Consider the following 20923-nt stretch of genomic DNA (forward strand, 5'->3'; position numbering starts at 1 on the left):
CTTCAGTGTTCAAATGATTGCCATAAGTGACAACAAAATGCATTGCATATACATATACGTTACTGATTCCTATTTAGGTAAATGATTTTTATTATTTTTATATAAAAAATCGTTGTACATACTTAATTATATACATGTATATTTAAATGTTTTAGAAATGAATACATGAATATAATTTTTAACCGTTGCACGATACCTGAATAGAAGATGGTTTAGCATACTGAATTATTTAATTATGAAGGCACCAAATTTGAACAACAAGAATGCATTTCAGTTAACTTAGATAATCCTAAGAGCAGTAACTCGTCGTTAAATCTCACAACTTAATTTGTATTTTAAATCTGAACAAAACTGCGAATAGGCCGGTACTTGCCAACATATACGCAGTGATAATTTGGACAGCTTCAATATCTGGTACATACAGCGTTCTAACAGTCATATTTACGGCACCAGTGAGAAAATTACAGATGAGAAAGAAAGCTAGGCCATTATAGTTAATCGCTTCGAAAATTTCAGGTATACTAGAGATCTGATTCCGGACTTGCGTAACGTTCTTATTCTTCGATGTGACCTGCTTAAAAATATCTGCTATAATATCGATCAGCAACAACAAAGTCAACATAACTGTGGACAGAGTAACCATCCAAGCACAATATCCAGCATTAGCCAGCTTTCGAGAAGTTCTGCGGTACCCATTTAGAAAAAGGGTGGCTATGCATGCTTGTGCCGCAATTAAAGACAATTTTACACAGAGAATCATAGATTCACTGTATTGAGCCTCGAAAGTTCGTCCGAATATGGTAAAATTGAAATATGTGGATCTACCAGTCTGTGCTCTGCTTGCCCTGAGGTATGTCGAGTGTATCAATCTGCCAACGACAACGCCAATAAAATAAAGCCCTGTGTAGCCCAGAGTGGATACAATCCCTTCACGATTAGCATTCAAGAATCCTTCTCTGGAGTGTCCGAAAATCCATTTTTTCACAGTTTTCTGACTGAGTAAGTACTCGTACATGCCAAGAATAGAAATACCAAGAAGCAAAGAACGGTTGGGAGTTATCAGAGAAGTTACAATGCTTGTTAGGATCTTCACCGCAGCTAGTGTGATGAAAAAATTCCAGTGAACGCCGTACTCCGTTACATGTTTCTGATAATTTAGATATTCGACAGAGAAGTATCTAGCCGAACCCAAAATCAAAAGAGGAATGCAGCTCCTCAGGCAATCGTGCAAGTTTGTCGAAGCAGTCGTCAAAAAACCTGAAGTTCGACGATCGCCAGAATCTCTTGCCTCCGGAGAGACCAGCGCATTTGCAATTACAAAAAATCCCACGCCTGTATCCATCAGGCTGTAACCATATACTTCAGTCTTTGCGTGACGACGTGGAAATACTTTGAAGTCGACAGCCAATATGCAAATAGCAGTCAACAGGTTGGTCAGGGCTCGGAAGTTTGTTATAAAAGGATGGCGAGTTCCTACTCGTGATGGCTGACTATTACCAATTGTTGTAGGGTTTACCATGATGATCATTAACATAAAATTTGTGCAAGATAAGGCGAGGAGAGCTAGGCAGACGGATATTTTAGCATCGGAGTAAATCGTGCAGCATAGAATTGTCGGTACTATTACTATCAGGAATTCTAAAATGAATCTTGTTGCGCGATTCAGGTATTTCCCGAGTATGCATGATGTCGTTAACATCAACAACAAGCTGCAAACGCTCGGCATTAACATCAGCAATGTTTCTCTCGCTGTAGTGCCGTGGTTGTTGGTGACGAATTCTATTTGCGCTTTTCTGTACGCCGCCTCGTTTGAATCGACCGCCATTATTACCGCGTTCCGTATTCCGCGGCGTTTCTTGTCAGATGCGGTGAGCGATAGCCTAAAAAATCGTGACACATGTCTTTGAGAATTCGCCTCGAATTAGTGGAAGGAATGACGAGCTGAGCTTACCGCGTAATTCCCTTTCTCGTATTGATCGCCCACACTTGCCTTTTAGCCGATCCGAGTTTCTCTGGTATCGGTTACACCCTCCTCGACTCACTTAACGACACAACGTCGTGCCGCCATTTTCAAGCACATGTCTCGTCCGCTACTCTGCTTTTACTGTGCTTATCGATTGCCACGCGTCTAAGGATATCAAGTCGACGTAGTACAAAAGGAGCGGTCAAATTTGAGACACTTGCGAAAGTGTGAGAAAACATTACTCATTAAGCTATTTTCATGTTACTATCGCAACAGTGAAATTTACATCACTACCAAGCTCGTTGTCAATGTTAGTCGAACATTTATTCACCCGCAGTTCTCGATGGTCGTTATCACGAATAATATAATACGTAGTACACTTTGCGACTACATAGGTATACGTATCCATGAATTCCACAGTATAATAATAAATCCAAGTAAAATAAGCTCATAGTTCTAAATGGGTACTATCACCGTTTCAATTGTCACAAAATCTGATCATCGTTATTTAATTTGTTTTTATCCTCTCTAACGGAGAAACAGGATAAACATACGGCTCTGCGCAAAGCCCTTTGAACACTGGCCGAAAATCGTGCGAACAGTTTGTCATCCCTTCTTGTCCTGGAGGGTGAGCTATGATCGATAGATTCAGACTGCGGACCATTATTAACGATCTCTGGATCATCGCCAATTTTTCCTGCAGTGACCGAAACCAACTCGTTCGAATCATCAGTGACATCGGCCGGCTTACTCATCTTGCTGTTGGCCAGTTTCTTGTCGAAATCCTTTCCCGCCGGAGTCTCAACGAAGGCCAGCGTGTACTCGGGGCTCACAACCTTCGACAACCTTCTGCAGGTTGCAGCCTGTCGCGAAACGCGTCGATCGTTGATCGACGCAAACGACGTGAGTTCGAAGTGAGATAATCCAGACTGCAGATCCTCCAAGTAGCTCGAAATACGCGACGATCTCTGAACGGTTGTGTCCGAAGCGGTGTTTATCGGGACTTCGCTCGAGGCGTCCCAGGAAGAGAGGGGAACAAGGCCTTCCTCTTGGAAAGGCGACACCGTGCGAGCCTCGATCATCGTCGCGAGATTGACCATCGACTGGGAAGCGGCGAGGTGATAACCATCCCCCAGGACACCTTCCAGGACGCGAGAGGCAGTGCGCTGCACCCTGGATCTCCTCTGGACGCGGATGACGGTGATGTCGGAGTCGCTCGGGAAAGACGATCCCTCGAAGTCTTTGTATCTCTCGGCGATTTTGTGGCGGCTTGATAGGAAAAGATCGCTGTCGCTCCTACTCCTTGGGCACGTAAATTCGTGGGAACGAAATTTTTGCAAAATTCGAAGGCCTAGAAACCTCCCTAATTCCCGGGAGTTTAGTATCGTTGTGGGAGGATCATCACAGCAGAGATTTTTCGATGAGTTTTTTGCTGCCGGATGTGTCGTTGTTGAATCCTCGGGGTGATAATGACCGCTTGCATTTCTTCGGGTTATTATATTATCGATACTGAACTTGCGCGCTGAACCGTTGTCGCACATTTTTAACACAATTTAATTAATCAATTCGCTTATTCTAATTATTATTGACGCGGGTGTTGTATCGTTTATACCGTTCAATGTAAACGGTTAGCATAGTAATTTTCGCTTATGCTCTTGTGACAATCGATGTCCATGATGTAATTACTTCGAGATTTAGATTAATTGACAAACTTCAGCTGACTGATAAAGCTCGCAACTAGTGGCACCTGACTTTTTTTTTCCGTCGCCACTTAAAATTCTTCCCAAATTTCAATGTAGCTACTAGTATAAACCATACCCGAGCCTCTACCGAACTCTGCCGAACTATACTCGGAGGGTAAAGCGATAATTGAAAAAATTACCAACCTACAAATCGTTGATCGTTTCAAGGGTTCCGACTTCGAAGGTTGTAAATAACACAATTCTTACTACTCCGAGTTTGCAGTCAAATAAGCAGATTTCATTAAACCTGAGAGTTAAATATAAGACCGCATTGAAATTCCAAGCCTGCCACTAACAGTGAATAATATCATAAGATCTACTTTTCAAAGAACATTCCGAATGGTTGGTGCAAATACTATACAAACTTGCCGGGTCATCCGGTAAATTAGAAAACAAATACAAATCAGCTGATCAAATTTTCTGGCTCTAAATTGTTGCACAAATTCCGATAAGGAAAAAATAAAAAATTCACACTTTCGGCAGCTAAATTCAATGTAGGCATCGAAAATTCTGACGAATTCAAACTTACCAAGGTCTTACACCTGCGGACTCCAAGTGATCCGTAAATCAAACAACTCCCGCGCCTGGTTCAGCTGACGCGGAACGCGGACCGTTACGTAACCTTGTTTTCGAATCATGACAATCACCTCGTTGCGTGTATCTGTCACTTTCAAACGATACCCACTCACCGTATCGTAGACTTTGGCGCACAGCTGGCCGCGGTTCTGGTTAAAATCGTGAAATATAAGTGAAGATAATCATCGGTGGTGATAGGTTCAGTGACGATACCGCGTCAATACACCTGATATGACCTTGAGAAAACTGGTATCGCCACGTAATGGAAACCGACGAAGATGATCTACCTCTGGTGCAACCTGTTCCTGGGCCGTTGGACAATTCGGTCGGTGAATTGGTTAGAAATGCCCCGTCGAATCTTCGGAAGAGGAATATCGGATTGGGTCTTTCCGAAGCGAGTAAGAGGACGGAAAAAAGGGAATCGACGTCGGAATCCGACGCAAGACTCAATTCGTTTCCTTCGGACGCGACGAAAATCTGGGGCGACGGTGAAATTTCCCCTAGAATACCTGGAATTGAGGTTCTTGAATCACCAGGTAAATCGAACGGTGTCAAATCTCAAGCTCCAGCCTTAGATCCCTCTAACACTTTGCCTTCGGATCAATCCGACAATCTAGAATCACTCACCGCCAGAGAACGCATGAAAATTAACATCGTTCGAGGATGCCTATCGAAGCCAGACCTCACCTTTGGGGAATTAAGATTGCTCGGCTGCAGTAGCGAAGGATTCGTTAATGGTAATTATCACCAGACATTGTTTAATTTGTCCAAAATAAATAAGATCCAGAATTTGTTCGATGCAATAAGGAAATGTAGATCGTCAGCGAACGACAAAACAGAGTGATAATAGCTGTCGTTACATCACCGATGATTACAGGATCTGAAATATTTTGTTAAATAGCCGTTTATTTGTTTCAATGCCTTCCATTAATAGTGCAAACCATGAATGTGTTATTTTATCTCTTTCTCTCATGAATGTGTATCCGGTATTTGCTATATTGACTATTAGTTTTGGTACTGTCATATTATTGTGCATCTAGCTTGTGATGACTCAACAAAATGCTTAATGTGTTCTCAATGTCAAACGAAATTAGCGTGTTATAATAAGCCCTATTGTTTCACATAATTGAGCGCTCTCCTGTACGGTGCGTTTGCGTTGAAAAAAATTCATTAATCATGTTAATGGAGCATTAGCGATGATTAAATGGCTATGTAAATATTCAAATATTCTCTACTCTAAACTGTTTTGTTGTTTCAAGTGGCATCACTTAACATTAGTCTGCAATTAGTATTTGCCCAAGGAAAATACTTTTTGAATGGAGATATTTTTTTTATATATTTTTTTGGAAAGAAGTTTTCAGTATGCTGACTGAATCTAGTTATTTATTAAACTTATGAATTGTAGTTAGATCAAAGGTCATATTCGTGAGTCATTGCATCGCACAGGTTGAAGCGATCCAAATTCAATACGAAAACTGGATCTAAGTATGAACGGTACCGCATCAGAAATTTATAATGATGTGAATCATGTACACATATATATACTTTCAAGATATAGATAAGTTTTGAATTAGAAAAGGAATCAAATCCCAGCAGTTTTTGTTGCTTTATTTTCTTGTTTTGTTTTGGTTTCCACATCCCAATTCTTATAATTCCTTAAAAAGTATATATATCATGATAAAAGGATACTTGATTCCACATTGATGAAGATGGGTTTGTTCTACCCAAATTTTGTAAATGAAAGTTATCTGCAGATGATATACGAAGGATGCTATGGCCTCGGCTCTTAGGACTGAGTGACAGAGAGCCTGATCCAGTGAATGGATTGGACACAGTACACACTAAAATACCCAATGAGGTTTATCAACAAATATTGAAGGATGTAGTGAGGAGCACGAGTCACTTTCCACAAGAATCGACAGAGGATGAGACCACTGCACTTGAGAATGAAATGACACAGATGATATGCTGGGTGCTTCATAGGAATAAAAAATTGAAGCATGTACCATTTTATGCAATTACAAATAATTTTAGAAGAACCGTCAAAAATATCTGAACAGATGAATGGAAATTATTTTATGCAATTTTGGGACAGCCGACTGATTCAACATCTATTTACAGTTATTATCAAGGCTACAATGACGTAGCAGCAACAGTCCTCATGGTGATGGGTCTTCAACGTGGGCTACAAGTTTTAGAACAAATATCGCTAAGATTTCTTCAAAGGTTCATGGAAGCTACGATGGAGAAGGTCAACCAAGAGTTGTTTTTTATATTCGCGTTACTAGAACGAGTTCACCCAACCCTATTGCAACACTTGGAAAAGTAGGTGGCAATTTTTTAACAGGTAATGCCACTGTAACTACTCGAAACCCTTGTTGTAAACGTCGAACAACTTTTCTTTTCTAGTGTGGAACTATTCCCGCACTTTGCTCTTGCCGAATACACAACGTGGTACGCACACAAGTACTCCGAGCATAGGAAATTACTGCACAGATTGTTCGACTACTTTCTTGGAAGCCCCCCGCTCATGCCGTTATATCTAAGCACAGTAATAGTCGCCCATAGGTCTACCGAAATTTTCAACACAACACCTGATATGGGACATACTCACAAAGTGCTTTGCACGGTAAGCTGTTACCCGCATCGTACACTGTCTCGTTGATGATGTAGTCCGAGTGATGTATTTTAGCTAGAAGTTCGTCAGTCACTTTTTCGTCCTGCATTTAAATTCTTCGCAAATTACTCGAATGACGTACTGGATGAACATTATTGAAAATTAGAAAAGTTCGTTTCATACTCATTTGTTTTTCTAGCTGCCCGAGGATTTACCGTTTGAAAATTTGCTGGTTGATGCTAAGGACCTGTACCGAAAATACCCGCCAGACTCGATAGAAAATGATGTTCGAGACTATGACAACAAAAGGCGAAGGAAGGAGCAAGAATGGAAGCGAGCGGCTGAGAAAAATCGTCAAGAGCGTGAACGTCGGAGTCGGCTTCAAGTTGCAGTTCCTCATCCACGCTTGCCTTACAGAGTCGGAAGTTACAGAACTATAGCCGTCGTTACTGTCTTAGCTTTAGGTATTTACGCCTTCTTAAAAAGCTCTTCAGGCCTGAACTGATAACAAGTCAATAAATTTATATACCAAAGTCAGATGCACCTCGGTTCTTACGATTAATTGTAAGACCGACTGTTCGATAAACTGGATCTCAAAATTTTGAAAGTGATGTTAAAAAATAGAACAAAAAGCGATAAAACTCGCAGTGAACTCTCTACCGGTTTAATAATCGGTCGAATCGTAATTCATTAAGCCAACGCGCTTATTGCAAGCTACTAAAGATGTGAATTATAATTTATAGATGCCTCCTAAGTTTATCGTTTCCGCGTAAATGTATTAAAGTTTTTCTAAGCATTCCTGCACTGCCTTATGCCGTGTTCTGTGAAAGATAATATATGCAATTTCCCGAGTCATAGATCCGCACAACATGTGCAGTAAGAGACAAGCGTGTGACAAAAGCGACCATGCCATTTACTCTGTACAGTTATAATTAAATTAGTTAACGTCTTAACGTGTGTCGCCGAAAATTTATACAGCAGGTTTCATATGTGGCTAAGTAACCTTCTTCCCTCGACTTCTTAATTGTCTGAAATTTTCATTTTGCATGTTAAATTAAAAATTCCCCTTAATAGATGAATATGCGCGTTCTTTTATTTGTCAAAGGGTACAGAGTCTATAAATTGAATAACATAGAGCAATTTCGTTGGAAACACGTGGCTTACAATTAGTTGGCGTAAAATCTCTTACAAATGTATTTACGAGAAAGTACATCAGAAGGGAACACAAAATGGAACAGAAAATTATTTGTAATAAAATAAGAACCTTGTATTTAGGTATGAGAATATAAATATACCACAAAAATTTGACAAAACTTGATTCGAATCAAACCTTGAAATAGCTGGTTTTTGCGTGAATTCAAATTACGTACATATATGTGCACACATATGTATATTTTCTAGCATATTGTAATTAGACTTCAAATACGAATCACAAAAGATACATAGCCGATAGATATTAATTTCAAAGAATAATAATAAGTTATGAAATATATATACATATATATATATATATATATATATATATATATATATATATATATATATAAAATATATAGTATATACATTATAGATGTAAGCACGGTAGTGCAATATTCAAGCCGTGAATGAAATATTAATTTTTGGAATAATTCAATGCAACATTTTTTCAAAAGTATGTGAATCGTAAATTTTCATACTTATGAAGAAAGGTTTCCGACCCCCAACGTAATTTCGTTTGGTTCATTCTTCTAACTGTCGTACAGGAAGTAAACGAAACGTATGTCAGGCCGGTTGTTTGCGAAATAAGATTTTTGAAAACAGTATATTAATCAACAGGCAGGTGTCGATATAACAAAAATGTATCGACTACATAATATGAAATCATATGTATCACCGTTTTTCTTTCCTAAACAGTTTGAGTATTCATTGTCTCAGGCTTTAAATTGCGAATTGAATACATAGAAAACCGTGTGTATATAAATTCCTAAGCGGAAATCTTCTTTTCTAAGTCGTAACGTGTAAGATGTTTGAGTAATATTTGCATGTTTTTTTTATCTCGATCTATCTCCGATAAATTCTTTGATTTCTATCATAGCCGCCAACGCTACCGGGACGTCCATAGTTGCCGTAATTTCCTTGCGTCGCATTGTAGCCTCTATGATGACCAGGTCGTCCATAACTTCCGGTATATCCAGGAGTCGTGTTGTACTCTCCCTGGAGTCCAGGCCGCCCGTAGTTTCCGTAATTTCCGTAAGTTCCTTGCGTCGCGTTGCGGCTTCCTTGGAATCCAGGGCGTCCGTAACTTAATGTGTTTCGGGGAGTCGTGTTATATCCCCCGGGAAGTCCAGGCCGACCGTAGTTTCCGTAATTTCCTGTATTTCGAGGAGTCGTGTTATATCCCCCGGAAAATCCAGGCCGTCCGTAGTTTCCGTAATATCCTTGCGTCGCGTTATGGCTTCCGTGGAAACCAGGTCTTCCGTAACTTCCGGTATTTCCAGGAGTAACATTGTAGCCCCCGGAAAATCCCGGCCGTCCGTAATTCCCCGCATTTGGCATAACAGTGTTGTGACCTCCAAAAGATTCGGGGTGACCGTAGCTTCCGCTACTCCCATAATTTACATTGCCCGTATTGCCTCCCGGGATTCCGTAACTACCGGAATTTCCATACCTCGGTGTGTTCACGTTGCCTCCGATATTCCCGAAGCTTCCGAGATTTGGGTAGAGTCCAGTGTTTCCATTGCTACCTCCGTTTCCGTAATATCCCTGCCCTGTTAATTACAACTCAGAATGTGTAATGTTTGTTAGCGGTACCCAGTGCGATAATCGCGCGTACTGATCAGAGTGTCTAAAAGTGTCGAAATCATTATTTGCGACTGAAGAAAAGATTTCAACATCCCAAATTCTTAGCCTGTAAAGAATAATCTCTACGACCTTGCGACCTGCGTTTACCGAATTACCAATACCCGAAAGGAGAGTTGAAGTTACACTATGCAATCGAGTTGCTGAGAAGACGAGAAGAAGCAGTTATTCGTATGGAAAATGGGGATTACTATCCACCCGTTTACCTGAGATTCCGCCGCCCCCATGAGGCGCAAACTCGGTACCATGCAATGGTGTGCCGGCATAATCAGCACTTCTGGGGCTCCTATGAGGTTTATCGGCAACATGGCCGGTGACCTCTTCTGCCAGTGGAGGAGCCGCTAGAGTTCCGGTTTTAGTACTCTCTTCGGAAACGTCATCCTTCTCCACCTCGGCTCTTCCGTAGGATCGAGCTTAAAACAAATGCAGCGGTTCAACTAGATGAATTCGATGGAATGAAACGAGGGAGATAAGAATTTTTCTGGTCTTTATCACGGAAAGGTCACGCACTCGAAAGATATGTCGCATGTTGATCAAAACACCAGGTCACTCGGTAATGTTGTTCTTCTTCTTATCTTATTTGAGTTGCTTCTGGAGAATATCAATTCTCCACGATAGAGCGATTTGACTATTTTTCACTACAGCTTCGTTGTCCACAATATTATTTTTTTCTGTCTATAAAACATTATTTTCGACTCGCCAAATTCTTCATCTAAAGCAACACACGCATTTAAACACGCCAGAATATTAACTTTAACATTCGAGCGAACAGCACGAATCGGAATAAATTGGTTGTCGAAAGTTGTACAATTATCGCTGATCGCATCAACATAATAAGGAATTTCATGCTTACTTTATTGTCTCAGAATTCGACTGATTACAGTTACAACAATGAGAAAGTTCATACTGCGTCATTTGTAATAATAAATTACGGAACAACGACAGCGATTTAAAAAAAACACATTTTTAGATCCCTAAACGCGATTTAAGGATACTTTGAGCTTGCAAATACCTTCAATTTGGGCGCAGAGCGATAATATCGCCAATAAGCCAATGATCCCTTGCTTCAAGTACATGTTTAACTATTCATGTTTTTCACGCGTCGGTGGATAATACCGTAAACGTTCCCCTTCTTCACGCATTAGCTGAATTCTTATCTCTGTTTGAGAAGCCATTATTGAGGTGGCGTTGTAGTACTCATTTTGTGATTTAACAGTTTGCATTCAAATCTGTACGTTTTCTGAGTAAGATGCACAGCAGTAAGTACAGCCAGGTAGCGTTGTAACTTACTTCAGGTATCGCCACTGTACGACTTGGTACTGCCCTGACAGTAGTCGTGCACTGTAAATGGTAAAAATATCATGTCATACATGTGAGTATGTACCACGATTGTAACGAGTTTCCCTGATCTTGCAGCGTTACCAGCTAAAAAGTCATTCGGTTATCAACCATCAAGATGGTATAATATCGCAGAGGAGACTAGCCGCCTAGTGGAATGCCTAAGAGTTTATCATTGTTACCGGATTGCGTGCGTTACTGTAACCACTGACACTACCGAGCATATTTGAAAATTAACGGTTCAGCAACTATTCACTCAATTTTGTATAATTTTTCAGGTGGCGTAGGCCAAAGAATCTTGGTGTCGAAGGCCAGGTGAATGCTTACAGAATCAAGGAAATAGGGCAATTGTAACGGAAGGTACTCTTTCCGATTCAATTTTTGCAATTATTTTTATTCTCCTAGATCGTGCAGAACTAATTTTACAAACACCGTTTTCATCAATCAATAAGGACAGCGTGTTGGTATTCTCTCTGAATTATTATCTGTTAGAGGTTACTATGATCGAAAGACAGAGTTAATATGCAAGCACAAAATACTAATATACAAAGGCACGAGAATGTCTCAGATGAGTGTGACTATGGTTGGTTGATGGTATTCTTTTGAATTGCCATGTAAATATTTTTTATGTACTACGTTTCTACATCATGTATTACAAATTACAAATAAGTATATTCAAATCTTCGCAACACTTGTAGCCATAAAACTGTCAGATGACCGGCGTAACCATCTTATTTGCTATCCTGGCTGCTAAAACTTAATATGGTCTAGTCGACCTCCTTGGCCTCCAGAAGTTCCTCGGTTTCTGCGTTGATCGGCGGAACTTCGCCGACTTCTGAAACCTAGACTGCTTGGTGACTTCACTGACCGTTTACCTTCTACACGCCCCCGGCCTCCAAATCCTCCGACACCACCCAGGACCCCGATTCCTCCTTGGACAACACCCTAGGCTCTGATGCCTCCTCCAGCAGCACCCTGGGCTCCAATTCCTCCTCCGACACCGCCCACGGCTCCAATTCCTCCTCCGACACCACCCTGGGCTCCAATTCCTCCTCCGACACCGCCCACGGCTCCAATTGCTCCTCCGGCACCACCCTGGGCTCCAATTCCGCCTCCGACACCGCCCTGGGCCCCGATTCCTCCTCCGACACCACCCTGGGCTCCGATTCCTCCTCCGACACCACCCTGGGCTCCGATTCCTCCTCCGACACCACCCTGGGCTCCGATTCCTCCTCCGACACCACCCTGGGCTCCGATTCCTCCTCCGACACCACCCTGGGCTCCGATTCCTCCTCCGACACCACCCTGGGCTCCGATTCCTCCTCCGACACCACCCTGGGCTCCGATTCCTCCTCCGACACCACCCTGGGCTCCAATTGCTCCTCCGGCACCACCCTGGGCTCCAATTCCGCCTCCGACACCGCCCTGGGCCCCGATTCCTCCTCCGACACCACCCTGGGCCCCGATTCCTCCTCCGACACCACCCTGGGCTCCAATTCCCCCTCCGACAGCACCCCGGGCTCCAAATATTCCTAGGCCATAGCCCTGGGCTGCATATCTTCTTCGGTCACCAGGGCCACCTAGGGATTCCGAATTTAATCCCAAATATGTTTATACTTGACATTGTTACTATATGCCAGCTCGATACTCATGTAATTTATATAGGTATGTTGGCCTTACATGTATGGCCTGTATGTTGTTCGCTTTTATCTATTTACTACCATTCAATCTACTATTTACAGATTGTCCCCCAGTCGTGCTTATTTTCTTGACGGAGGTGAAAGGTAATTTCATACCTCTATAGACCACTAATGTGCAGTTATGTATCGATGTTACAGACAGTCAAGATCGCAGCATAGGCGTGTAGAATATTCAAGTTTATTGTCGGGAGCATTGCTTCTTTCAATTTTGTACAATTCTGTACAGTAAAAGTGGCCGTTAAAATTATCCGACCTTTACCCATGTGATGTGATTGGATGTCATATCACACCCAAGTTACATTTTCACGTGCAGCAAAACACCTGGATGCAGCAGCAGCAAAAATGCTCTGATTGGTCAATGATTCTGGTGTTTTGTCAGCATTCTGCTGTGCGTGAAAGTTGCTCTTCAAAGTAAAAATGAATCTACTCTCTACAGCAGTTGGTTTTGCTGCATACAGTAAAAGTCCCCCCTCCCCCCATAAATTATGAACTTCCGTCGATGGAGATGATGGATGTGTGAAATAGAATGATCGATTGACAGGACAATTTGGCGTTTCAGATCGACTGTGAACGTTTTGCTTAAGGATGAATGTGAAAATATTTGATTGGGTGTCCGCGATGATTTGAAACTATTTAGAAAACGTAACCAAACAAGTTCAGTGGCTGTAGAAGTGGAGGCACTAAAATGATTTTCAAAGGATAACTGCTATGGCAAAAGAGAGAACTTTGGGTTTGGTGACTTCGAGCAATAGATGGGTATAGTATATTTCCTGAATTTGTTTCGATTGTTTTCCGAAAGGCTCATATGAAGATTTCGAACGATTCTGTAACAACCTTCTCAACCACTCACAATGAGTTAAATCAGTAAGTTATTGCGGTTAATGTTAAATTTTTGAGGCTTAAGAGTATCAGTTGAGAATGTTTTGGAGTTAGGCCTACCTTGAGCTGCGGCACTAATCGCCAAGAATGCAAATAACACAGCCACCCTGTATTGTGTACTCATTTTGTCGAACTGTGCTCATTGTCTGTACGGCTGTGGTTTAAATAGTTATTATCTGTTCTCCAAATTTCCCCGATGAGGATTTCAGTAGCACACTGTTACGTGTAATATACCAATCAATAATTGTAAACGAAGTTTGCTGACAGTGATCTTAATGGAGAAATTTAGATAAGCAGTAAACTAATTGCGCTTTCTGATGCGTTAATAACATTATGTCAAAATTCTCATATTTCTCCCCTATGATCCAATGATATCACGCAGCTGAACACGCATGGCAAACTAGAATTCGTTTACGAAACATCAAAGTAACATACGATTTACAACGTAGTATTTGCTACCCTGGCTTCTAAAACTTAATATGATTCGGTCAAACTCTTTGGCATGCGGAACTTCCTCGGCTTCTACCTTGATCGGCGAAACTTCGCTGAACTCGTCCACCTCAAAAACCAAGGTAGATAAGTTAGCCCCGACAGGTCCCTGGTCTCCATTTCCTAGCCCCAGACTCCTCTTACGTCTTTGTCACCAAGGTGTCGTAACGAACATTAAGACAGGTACTATTTGAATTCATAAACCTTTTCTACAGGTATTAGCAATTCAACGTGTACAGTCGACCGGATATCTCGACCCTCTCAAAATTTTGCTCGAGCACTTCCACGAAATTGTTAGCAAATATTTTGCATCTTCTCATAATTCTGTACGTAATGGTTGTTTTCATGCGATAAAGACTTCTGAGAAACTATAAATATACAAATTCGTCAGCTATTATCTCATATTTTATTACGAAAACTTTACATGTTAGTACTTGTTCCTCAACGTATTATGCAAAACAATATTATCTAATTCTGGTTGAATTTGGGATTGAAAAAAAAACGAATTATAATGGAGGCGAATACGCAATGAGGAGAGTCTTACGCAAGCTTCGTGGCAATGCCCCTTTGCTCCCTACGGATCACTGGTTTATCTTTATTTCCAGTTTATCACTTTGTCGACGCTCATAGGCGAATTGCACTTTCTTTAACCTGCGCATATTCCATTCTATTCCTACGGCAATTGTACGAGCTAACAATATTCAATAATATATTCAATAATATATAATATAATTCACCGAAAGATTTCGTTGGCAGCCATTCTTGCAATAATTAAACCAGGATTTGCATGATCGATAATTGTCGTACACCTTTTTTGCAAAGCGTCGCTAAACAAATTCTAAAAACACCTACACCTACTCAGTATTCGATTTTTATTCCTACCTATAAGCGATGGCAGTATTTTGTGCTATGGGAGTCCAATTTAATCCCGAAAAATCAATATTTTGGTAGTCGTGAGTGAATTCAGACCGACGCTTGGGTACAATACGAATCACATTGCTCGATGATCGGTAATTATGCGAGGCATAAAACTCGATATAAATAGATATGGAATATGTTATAATTATGGGATGCCGTTAGGTATTTCACAGCCAATCATAAAGGTGTGAAAAACTTGTTTTCGTTTATAAGAAATAAAAGGCCGTTTGAAGTCATGGAATGAGATGATCCAATGATCGAGAGACGTCGGAGATTGCTGTGTTAACTATTTAATTTTTGATCTGGTGCCTGAAGTTGAAAATTGCTAACCTCGACTATTTACACAGTAAGATTGCAAGTTTCACTCATGGTGGTGTTAACTAGTCATAAAGCCAATAACTAAGTCAGTGCTCGACAAAGCTATTTCGCGGCCCGAGGCAGAATGTGGCGAGGAATTACGTAAGAAAAGGAGTTTTCGAGAGATATATGTTGAACTTTGGAACACTTAAAAAAGGAGATAATTCTACATTTAAATGTATGATTTGTATTCAAAATTTTGAATTTCAAAACATTTGAAACATATTTAGATAAACATTTTGCTCTTTAATGATTTCTGGTTTTCAACGAATAAATACAAACATTTATAACCCCTAGGAATATATTTCGTTACTACAAGAAATGAAGAGTTAATTTTACTTTAATAATTTTGAGGTTTATGCTGATTTCGGCCGGCCATTTTTGGACCATATGTAGCGCGACAAATAGATGAAAAAAATGTTAGGAATTAACATTTATGAAATCTGTATCTATAGTCAGTATATATTACGAGCTTTACAAGTACAACTGGATTCTTTATTGCTTTAATATTCACTATACATCATGTATTATAGACAACCCTGGCTTCCAAGTCCTCCTTCAGGACCACCGTGGCCGAGAGATCGTCCTTGGCGACCACCCTGACCTTAATATATTCCGTGGTTACCACCCTGGCCTCCAAATCCTCTTTGAGGACCACCCTGGCTTCCAAATCCTCCTTGATGACCACCCTGGCCTCCAAATCCTCCTTGATGACCACCCTGGCCTCCAAATCCTCCTTGATGACCACCCTGGCCTCCAAATCCTCCTTGATGACCACCCTGGCTTCCAAATCCTCCTTGATGACCACCCTGGCCTCCAAATCCTCCTTGATGACCACCCTGGCCTCCAAATCCTCCTTGATGACCACCCTGGCCTCCAAATCCTCCTTGATGACCACCCTGGCCTCCAAATCCTCCTGAGTTACCACCCTGGTCTCCAAATCCTCCTTGAGAACCACCCTGGCTTCCAAATCCTCCTTGAGGACCACCCTGGCCTAAAGATCGTCCTAGACGACCAACGTGGCCTCCAGATCCTCCTTGATGACCACCCTGGCCTCTAGATCCTCCTTGATGACCACCCTGGCCTCCAAATCCTCCTTGAGAACCACCATGGCCTCCAAGTCCTCCTTGGATATGACCGTAAGCTGTAATATTAAGAAGTGCAGATATGATTTTGTGTTCCAATAGAGGTGGTTAACGTTGCATTAGATGTCCAGGAACATGCAGACAGCATAAATATTCGCCGGATTTATCGTAACGAAATTGATTGCATCTTCTCTCATTTTACAGATTACAATAAATTTAGAGTCACGCTAAATTGATCTGAATACCCTCGAGACTAAACATTTGTCCTCAAATGTCTGTACTGATATACCATCTGAATATGGCTAATAATCATAACTACCAACATCAGGAGAATCCGTATACGGAACGCTTTCGTCTGTCTACTACTTATCACTATCGCTTGTGCCATTACTTAAGAAAAACAGATCACGCCTTAAGTCTTGTTTATCATTTACCGCGGAAAAGATAGATCATTGGTAGATAGTTGAGTGAATTCATAGACAGTAGACAATTTTCTAGTATTACTGCTTCTTTTGGTTCTATGCAATACGAGCGGTATTAAAAATCATACCGGGTCTTACCTGTAGGACAAAAATCGGTGTCATATCACACTACTATGGAATGATAATTAAATTTCAATAAATAAAAATTCAAATTAAATTCGCCTGAACTTTTTGGCAAGTATAAATGAATAATTTAAAACGGTATAGAAATGTAACCATAAAAGCTGTGTGGTTGTGAAAAGAAGTAGTGATTTTAACCGTGGTCACTTACATGGGGTCCCGACGACCCCAGACCCAACTTTAACGTATAATTTTAAAGTCAGCGTGCTTGCATCAGAGTTGCTTGTGCAAGTAAATTGTAGAATTATTAAAAAAAAACTTTGGGGTCTCTGAGACCGCATGTATGTATGGGACATTGTTTTACTTTCTTTGCTTGAAGAATTTTTCCCACATCCTCCATCGTTGGAGTCTATTTCTGAATTGTTAAATTTTGTCTCAGAAATTTGTTCAAGTCGTAACTTTGCATAACGTAATGTTGTGTAAAGTAATAACGTTCCAAAGTTGGCTGGGGTAACCCCGTGTAAGTGACTGGGGTAAAAAATTTTCAAGATAGCTTCCAATGTTGAGGCATGTTTGAAAATTAATAGTTGAACAAAATATAGCGCGCCAGTTATGTGAAGTTGATCGAAGACTACGAAAGATTCGGAAACAATCTTCTCAACCAATCACGATGACTTAAATTAAGCTATTAGGGTTAAGGTTAGATTTGTGAGGTTCTTACCTTGAGCCGCGGCACTAACCGCCAAAAACGCGAATAACGCAGCCACTCTGTATTGTGTACGCATTTTGTCGAACTGTGCTTATTGTCTGTGCGGCTGCGGTTTATATAGCAACTATTCGTCCTCTAGATTTCATCGCACCAGAATTTCGATAATACAGAGTTACGTATAATATTATAATCAACGATTGAGAAGGGTGTTTATTTATTGATAAGATACTTTATTTATCATATCGTTAAAGATTCGGACTATGCTCGTTTGTGTTCCAGTCAACATTACGAAGAACTGCAAAAGTAACGCCTTCCGACACTTGACCCCGTGAATCTTGTATTTATAAGTTGATAGTGTGACACAGTCGAATGATAGCAGAAATTTACACTTCTAAACAAAATTCTTGCGGGGAAAAACTCGTGGCAGTCGAATATTTTTAATGGTTTTTACGCAGTTCTGTTGTTCACTATAAAACGTCTCTGCAGTTTCGAACTTTTCTGAGAGTTTACCTGGGGTTACACTAATCGAAAAAAATCACGGCAAAATTAAGATTGGAGATTTTTGGAAAATCTCTGATTTTTTCCGATATTTTTAGACAGCCTTTGCATTCGGATCAGTCTAATATACATGACATATGTCTGCGTATTTGATAATTCCGGTTAGTTGTCTAAAAAATAGTAACGTATCATTTCCACGCGGAGCGCTCATCAAATATTTCGAAACCAAAGGTTGGTTGCCGGACAATTCGCTTTACACACGCAGGCGTTAGACAATTACACAATTTATATTTCCAACAATTTATCGAAGGATTTCGTTGGCAGCCATTTTTTCAATATTTAAACCAGGATTTGCAAGATAGATAATTGTCATACAAAATTCGTATATAATGCGTCGTTGAACAATTGGTAAAAACACCCACATCTGTACCGAATTCCATTTCTGTTTCGACCTATAAACTATGGCGACATTCTCTGTTCTGGGAATCCAATTTAATCCCAAGAAATCAATATTCTGGTGGACTTAAGTCAATTTAAAGTAACGCTTGAGCGCAATGCGAATCTCATTGCGCCATGATCAACAATTACGCAAAATAACAAATACAATTTAAATAGATATGGAATATGTCGTAACTGTAGCGAACCCTTTGGTGTGTAAAATTTTATCATGAGAATGTAAAAAATTTGATTTCGTTTAAAAGAACTATCATATTCGATGATCGACCGAAGTTCAAATTTGTCGCCCCAACTATTTAATTTGTCATATGGTGCCTGAAGTTTAAAATAGCTAACCTCTATTATTTACACAATCAGATTGCAAATCTAGACTATCATCACAGTCGTATTTGCTAATCTCACAGAGCTAGACTTAATGGAAATACAATGTCCACTAATAATTAAAATTTTTACGTAGCAGATAGCAAATCAACCTATTATTTTTCAAACTCTGCGGTTTGATGCTCGTCGCTCCGGCCGATAACATACGAATATAAATAATTCCAATAACTGTTTCAGCCGTCGTTTACACACATTTTTAAAACAACAGCTTGAACTACCATTAACTTGCACTGAAATTCTCTACCCAATCTAAAAACTCCCAAATTTTCAGAATTTCCCAGAGTTTGGTAAGGAATCTCAGAGTACGATTCAAGGGTCTTTACCGCATTTTAGAAAAAATGTTCTAAAAAAAATAAAGTTACGGCAGCATGAGAATTGGTCATAAAACATTAAAAAATGATTTCATTTTGTCAATTGGAAAAAGGATAACCGACAGCTGCTCAATGAGTTCAATCAGCATTTCTTAATGATCGTCATCATATGTTTTCATTGCAATCTTCAGTAGGGAAATATTTTACTCCGCTGCCAGATGGCCTTATCGCGTTTGGCGTTCTGCGTCGTCGAATCGAAATACAAGTAGCTCGTCTCCGAGTGCCATACGCGGCTTGATCGCATTTTAATTACGTTTTGCTTATAATTTCATCCTTTCTCTGCATTTATAATAATTATGGTTAGTCGAATTTCCTGAAATACTGGCTGACATTTTTCTGCGATAAATAACTTCTATGTCAAATTTTATAAAATTGTGGATTTGAGAAAAAAACCGTATCTGGAATCTTCTGAATCATTCGGAAAAGTTTCAATTAGCAGATTGAAATATCGATCGTCGCTTTTGTAATTAATCATCGACGAATTATAGCAGGTACACACTACAGGGTACCTCGTAATGTTTTCATTAGTCCAATTTACGTTGTCCTCATTTTCTGTTGACAATATCAGACCGCAACTGGGGGTCAATCCGCCATTAATTGGTCTTCGGATACCCGAGGGACAAAGCCATTTTGGTTCCCGACTAGTCTCTGACCTCGCAAAACGAACTTTTATTGGCAACTGACGAACGTCACGCATTCGTGACTCCGTCGCTACTTAATAGCGGCAATATATTTGAGGTATACCAACCCAAACTAGCATTATGTCAGAAATATCGGTTATGGGGGTAGGGAATGTCTACGCAGAGCCATCGTCCATTCATCGTCGTCATATGTGCTTACTGAAAGTATATCTTGTAAACCAGAACAGAGATCTTCAAAGTAAATCTTCCAAGAACTGCTACGCGTGCATCAGAGTTACATTGTTTAACTTTTTTTTTTTTTTCCAACCATGCCTGTAAACACGTCGAGAAGCGTGAGAATTTGATCTGAAGATAATGCCTGAACCAGGTCACTCTTCGTCGCCAAAATTTAGCAGCTCCAACTTCCAACTACGGAATCGACAACGCTAAAGAAATTCTTGCCGAATCTTGAACCGGACTTCTTGTATAATCTTTTCAATCAAGGATACACATATGTATGTACAGGCGATTTTTACGACTGATTCGGTAAACATTTTTTGACAGCAATCTTAATGGAGAGATTTAGATAAGCAGTATGCTAATTGCTCTAATTCTAATGCCGCAATAATATTATGTAATTATTCTTGGCAAACTTGAATTTCTTTACGAACTACCGAAATAATGTACAATTTTTAACGTAACGTCGTCCGCAAAGTCATTTTAATCAACGGCTAAATTTTACACCCTCTCTCTCTCTCTCTCTCTCGCTCTCTGACTGACTGATTGCTTTTCTTCCTGTACTCGTTGCAATAGCGAGAATACGTGCTCAGCTTCAGTAATTGTA

The 20923-nt window shown here is 40.3% G+C and overlaps 5 protein-coding genes across 9 annotated transcripts; 1 reads left to right on the forward strand and 4 right to left on the reverse strand.

Moving 5' to 3' along the window:
• Nucleotides 1-56: 56 nt before the first annotated feature.
• Nucleotides 57-2180, reverse strand: LOC107218234 (uncharacterized protein At4g17910). 2 transcript variants are annotated; one of them, XM_046731806.1, is made up of 2 exons: nt 1991-2180; nt 57-1880 (listed from the first exon to the last, which is right to left on the reverse strand). In XM_046731806.1, exon 2 carries the CDS (start codon nt 1823-1825, stop codon nt 317-319), a length of 1509 nt encoding a protein of 502 aa, XP_046587762.1. In that variant the 5' UTR covers nt 1826-1880; nt 1991-2180; the 3' UTR covers nt 57-316. The 2 variants fall into 2 exon arrangements, with proteins under 2 accessions (XP_046587762.1, XP_015511539.2); XM_015656053.2 differs by having other exon boundaries at nt 1952-2179.
• A 2138-nt stretch (nt 2181-4318) lies between these two features.
• LOC107218248 (TBC1 domain family member 20) lies at nt 4319-8201 on the forward strand. 2 transcript variants are annotated; one of them, XM_015656070.2, is made up of 6 exons: nt 4320-4817; nt 4899-5018; nt 6036-6279; nt 6403-6606; nt 6691-6910; nt 7098-8201. In XM_015656070.2, exons 1-6 carry the CDS (start codon nt 4544-4546, stop codon nt 7401-7403), a joined length of 1368 nt encoding a protein of 455 aa, XP_015511556.2. In that variant the 5' UTR covers nt 4320-4543; the 3' UTR covers nt 7404-8201. The 2 variants fall into 2 exon arrangements, with proteins under 2 accessions (XP_046587763.1, XP_015511556.2); XM_046731807.1 differs by having other exon boundaries at nt 4319-5018.
• Nucleotides 7966-10896, reverse strand: LOC107218254 (heterogeneous nuclear ribonucleoprotein A3 homolog 2). The gene is made up of 3 exons (XM_015656077.2): nt 10749-10896; nt 9943-10149; nt 7966-9645 (listed from the first exon to the last, which is right to left on the reverse strand). The coding sequence occupies exons 1-3, from the start codon at nt 10810-10812 to the stop codon at nt 8939-8941; spliced, it is 978 nt and encodes a 325-aa protein (XP_015511563.2). The 5' UTR covers nt 10813-10896; the 3' UTR covers nt 7966-8938.
• Nucleotides 10897-11477: 581 nt separating this feature from the next.
• On the reverse strand, nt 11478-14165 carry LOC124292950 (glycine-rich protein 5-like). The gene is made up of 2 exons (XM_046731813.1): nt 13714-14165; nt 11478-12654 (listed from the first exon to the last, which is right to left on the reverse strand). Exons 1-2 carry the CDS (start codon nt 13775-13777, stop codon nt 12020-12022), a joined length of 699 nt encoding a protein of 232 aa, XP_046587769.1. The 5' UTR covers nt 13778-14165; the 3' UTR covers nt 11478-12019.
• Nucleotides 14166-15700: 1535 nt separating this feature from the next.
• On the reverse strand, nt 15701-17920 carry LOC107218252 (glycine-rich protein DOT1-like). Of its 3 annotated transcripts, none has more exons than XM_046731816.1 (3): nt 17766-17920; nt 16382-16561; nt 15701-16351 (listed from the first exon to the last, which is right to left on the reverse strand). In XM_046731816.1, exons 1-3 carry the CDS (start codon nt 17827-17829, stop codon nt 16023-16025), a joined length of 573 nt encoding a protein of 190 aa, XP_046587772.1. In that variant the 5' UTR covers nt 17830-17920; the 3' UTR covers nt 15701-16022. The 3 variants fall into 3 exon arrangements, with proteins under 3 accessions (XP_046587772.1, XP_046587773.1, XP_015511561.2); XM_046731817.1 differs by having other exon boundaries at nt 15701-16051; nt 16082-16561; XM_015656075.2 differs by having other exon boundaries at nt 15701-16561; nt 17766-17919.
• Nucleotides 17921-20923: the final 3003 nt, after the last annotated feature.

Source organism: Neodiprion lecontei, chromosome 2 (assembly GCF_021901455.1).
Source record: "Neodiprion lecontei isolate iyNeoLeco1 chromosome 2, iyNeoLeco1.1, whole genome shotgun sequence".
Classification (NCBI taxonomy): Eukaryota; Metazoa; Arthropoda; class Insecta; order Hymenoptera; family Diprionidae; genus Neodiprion; species Neodiprion lecontei.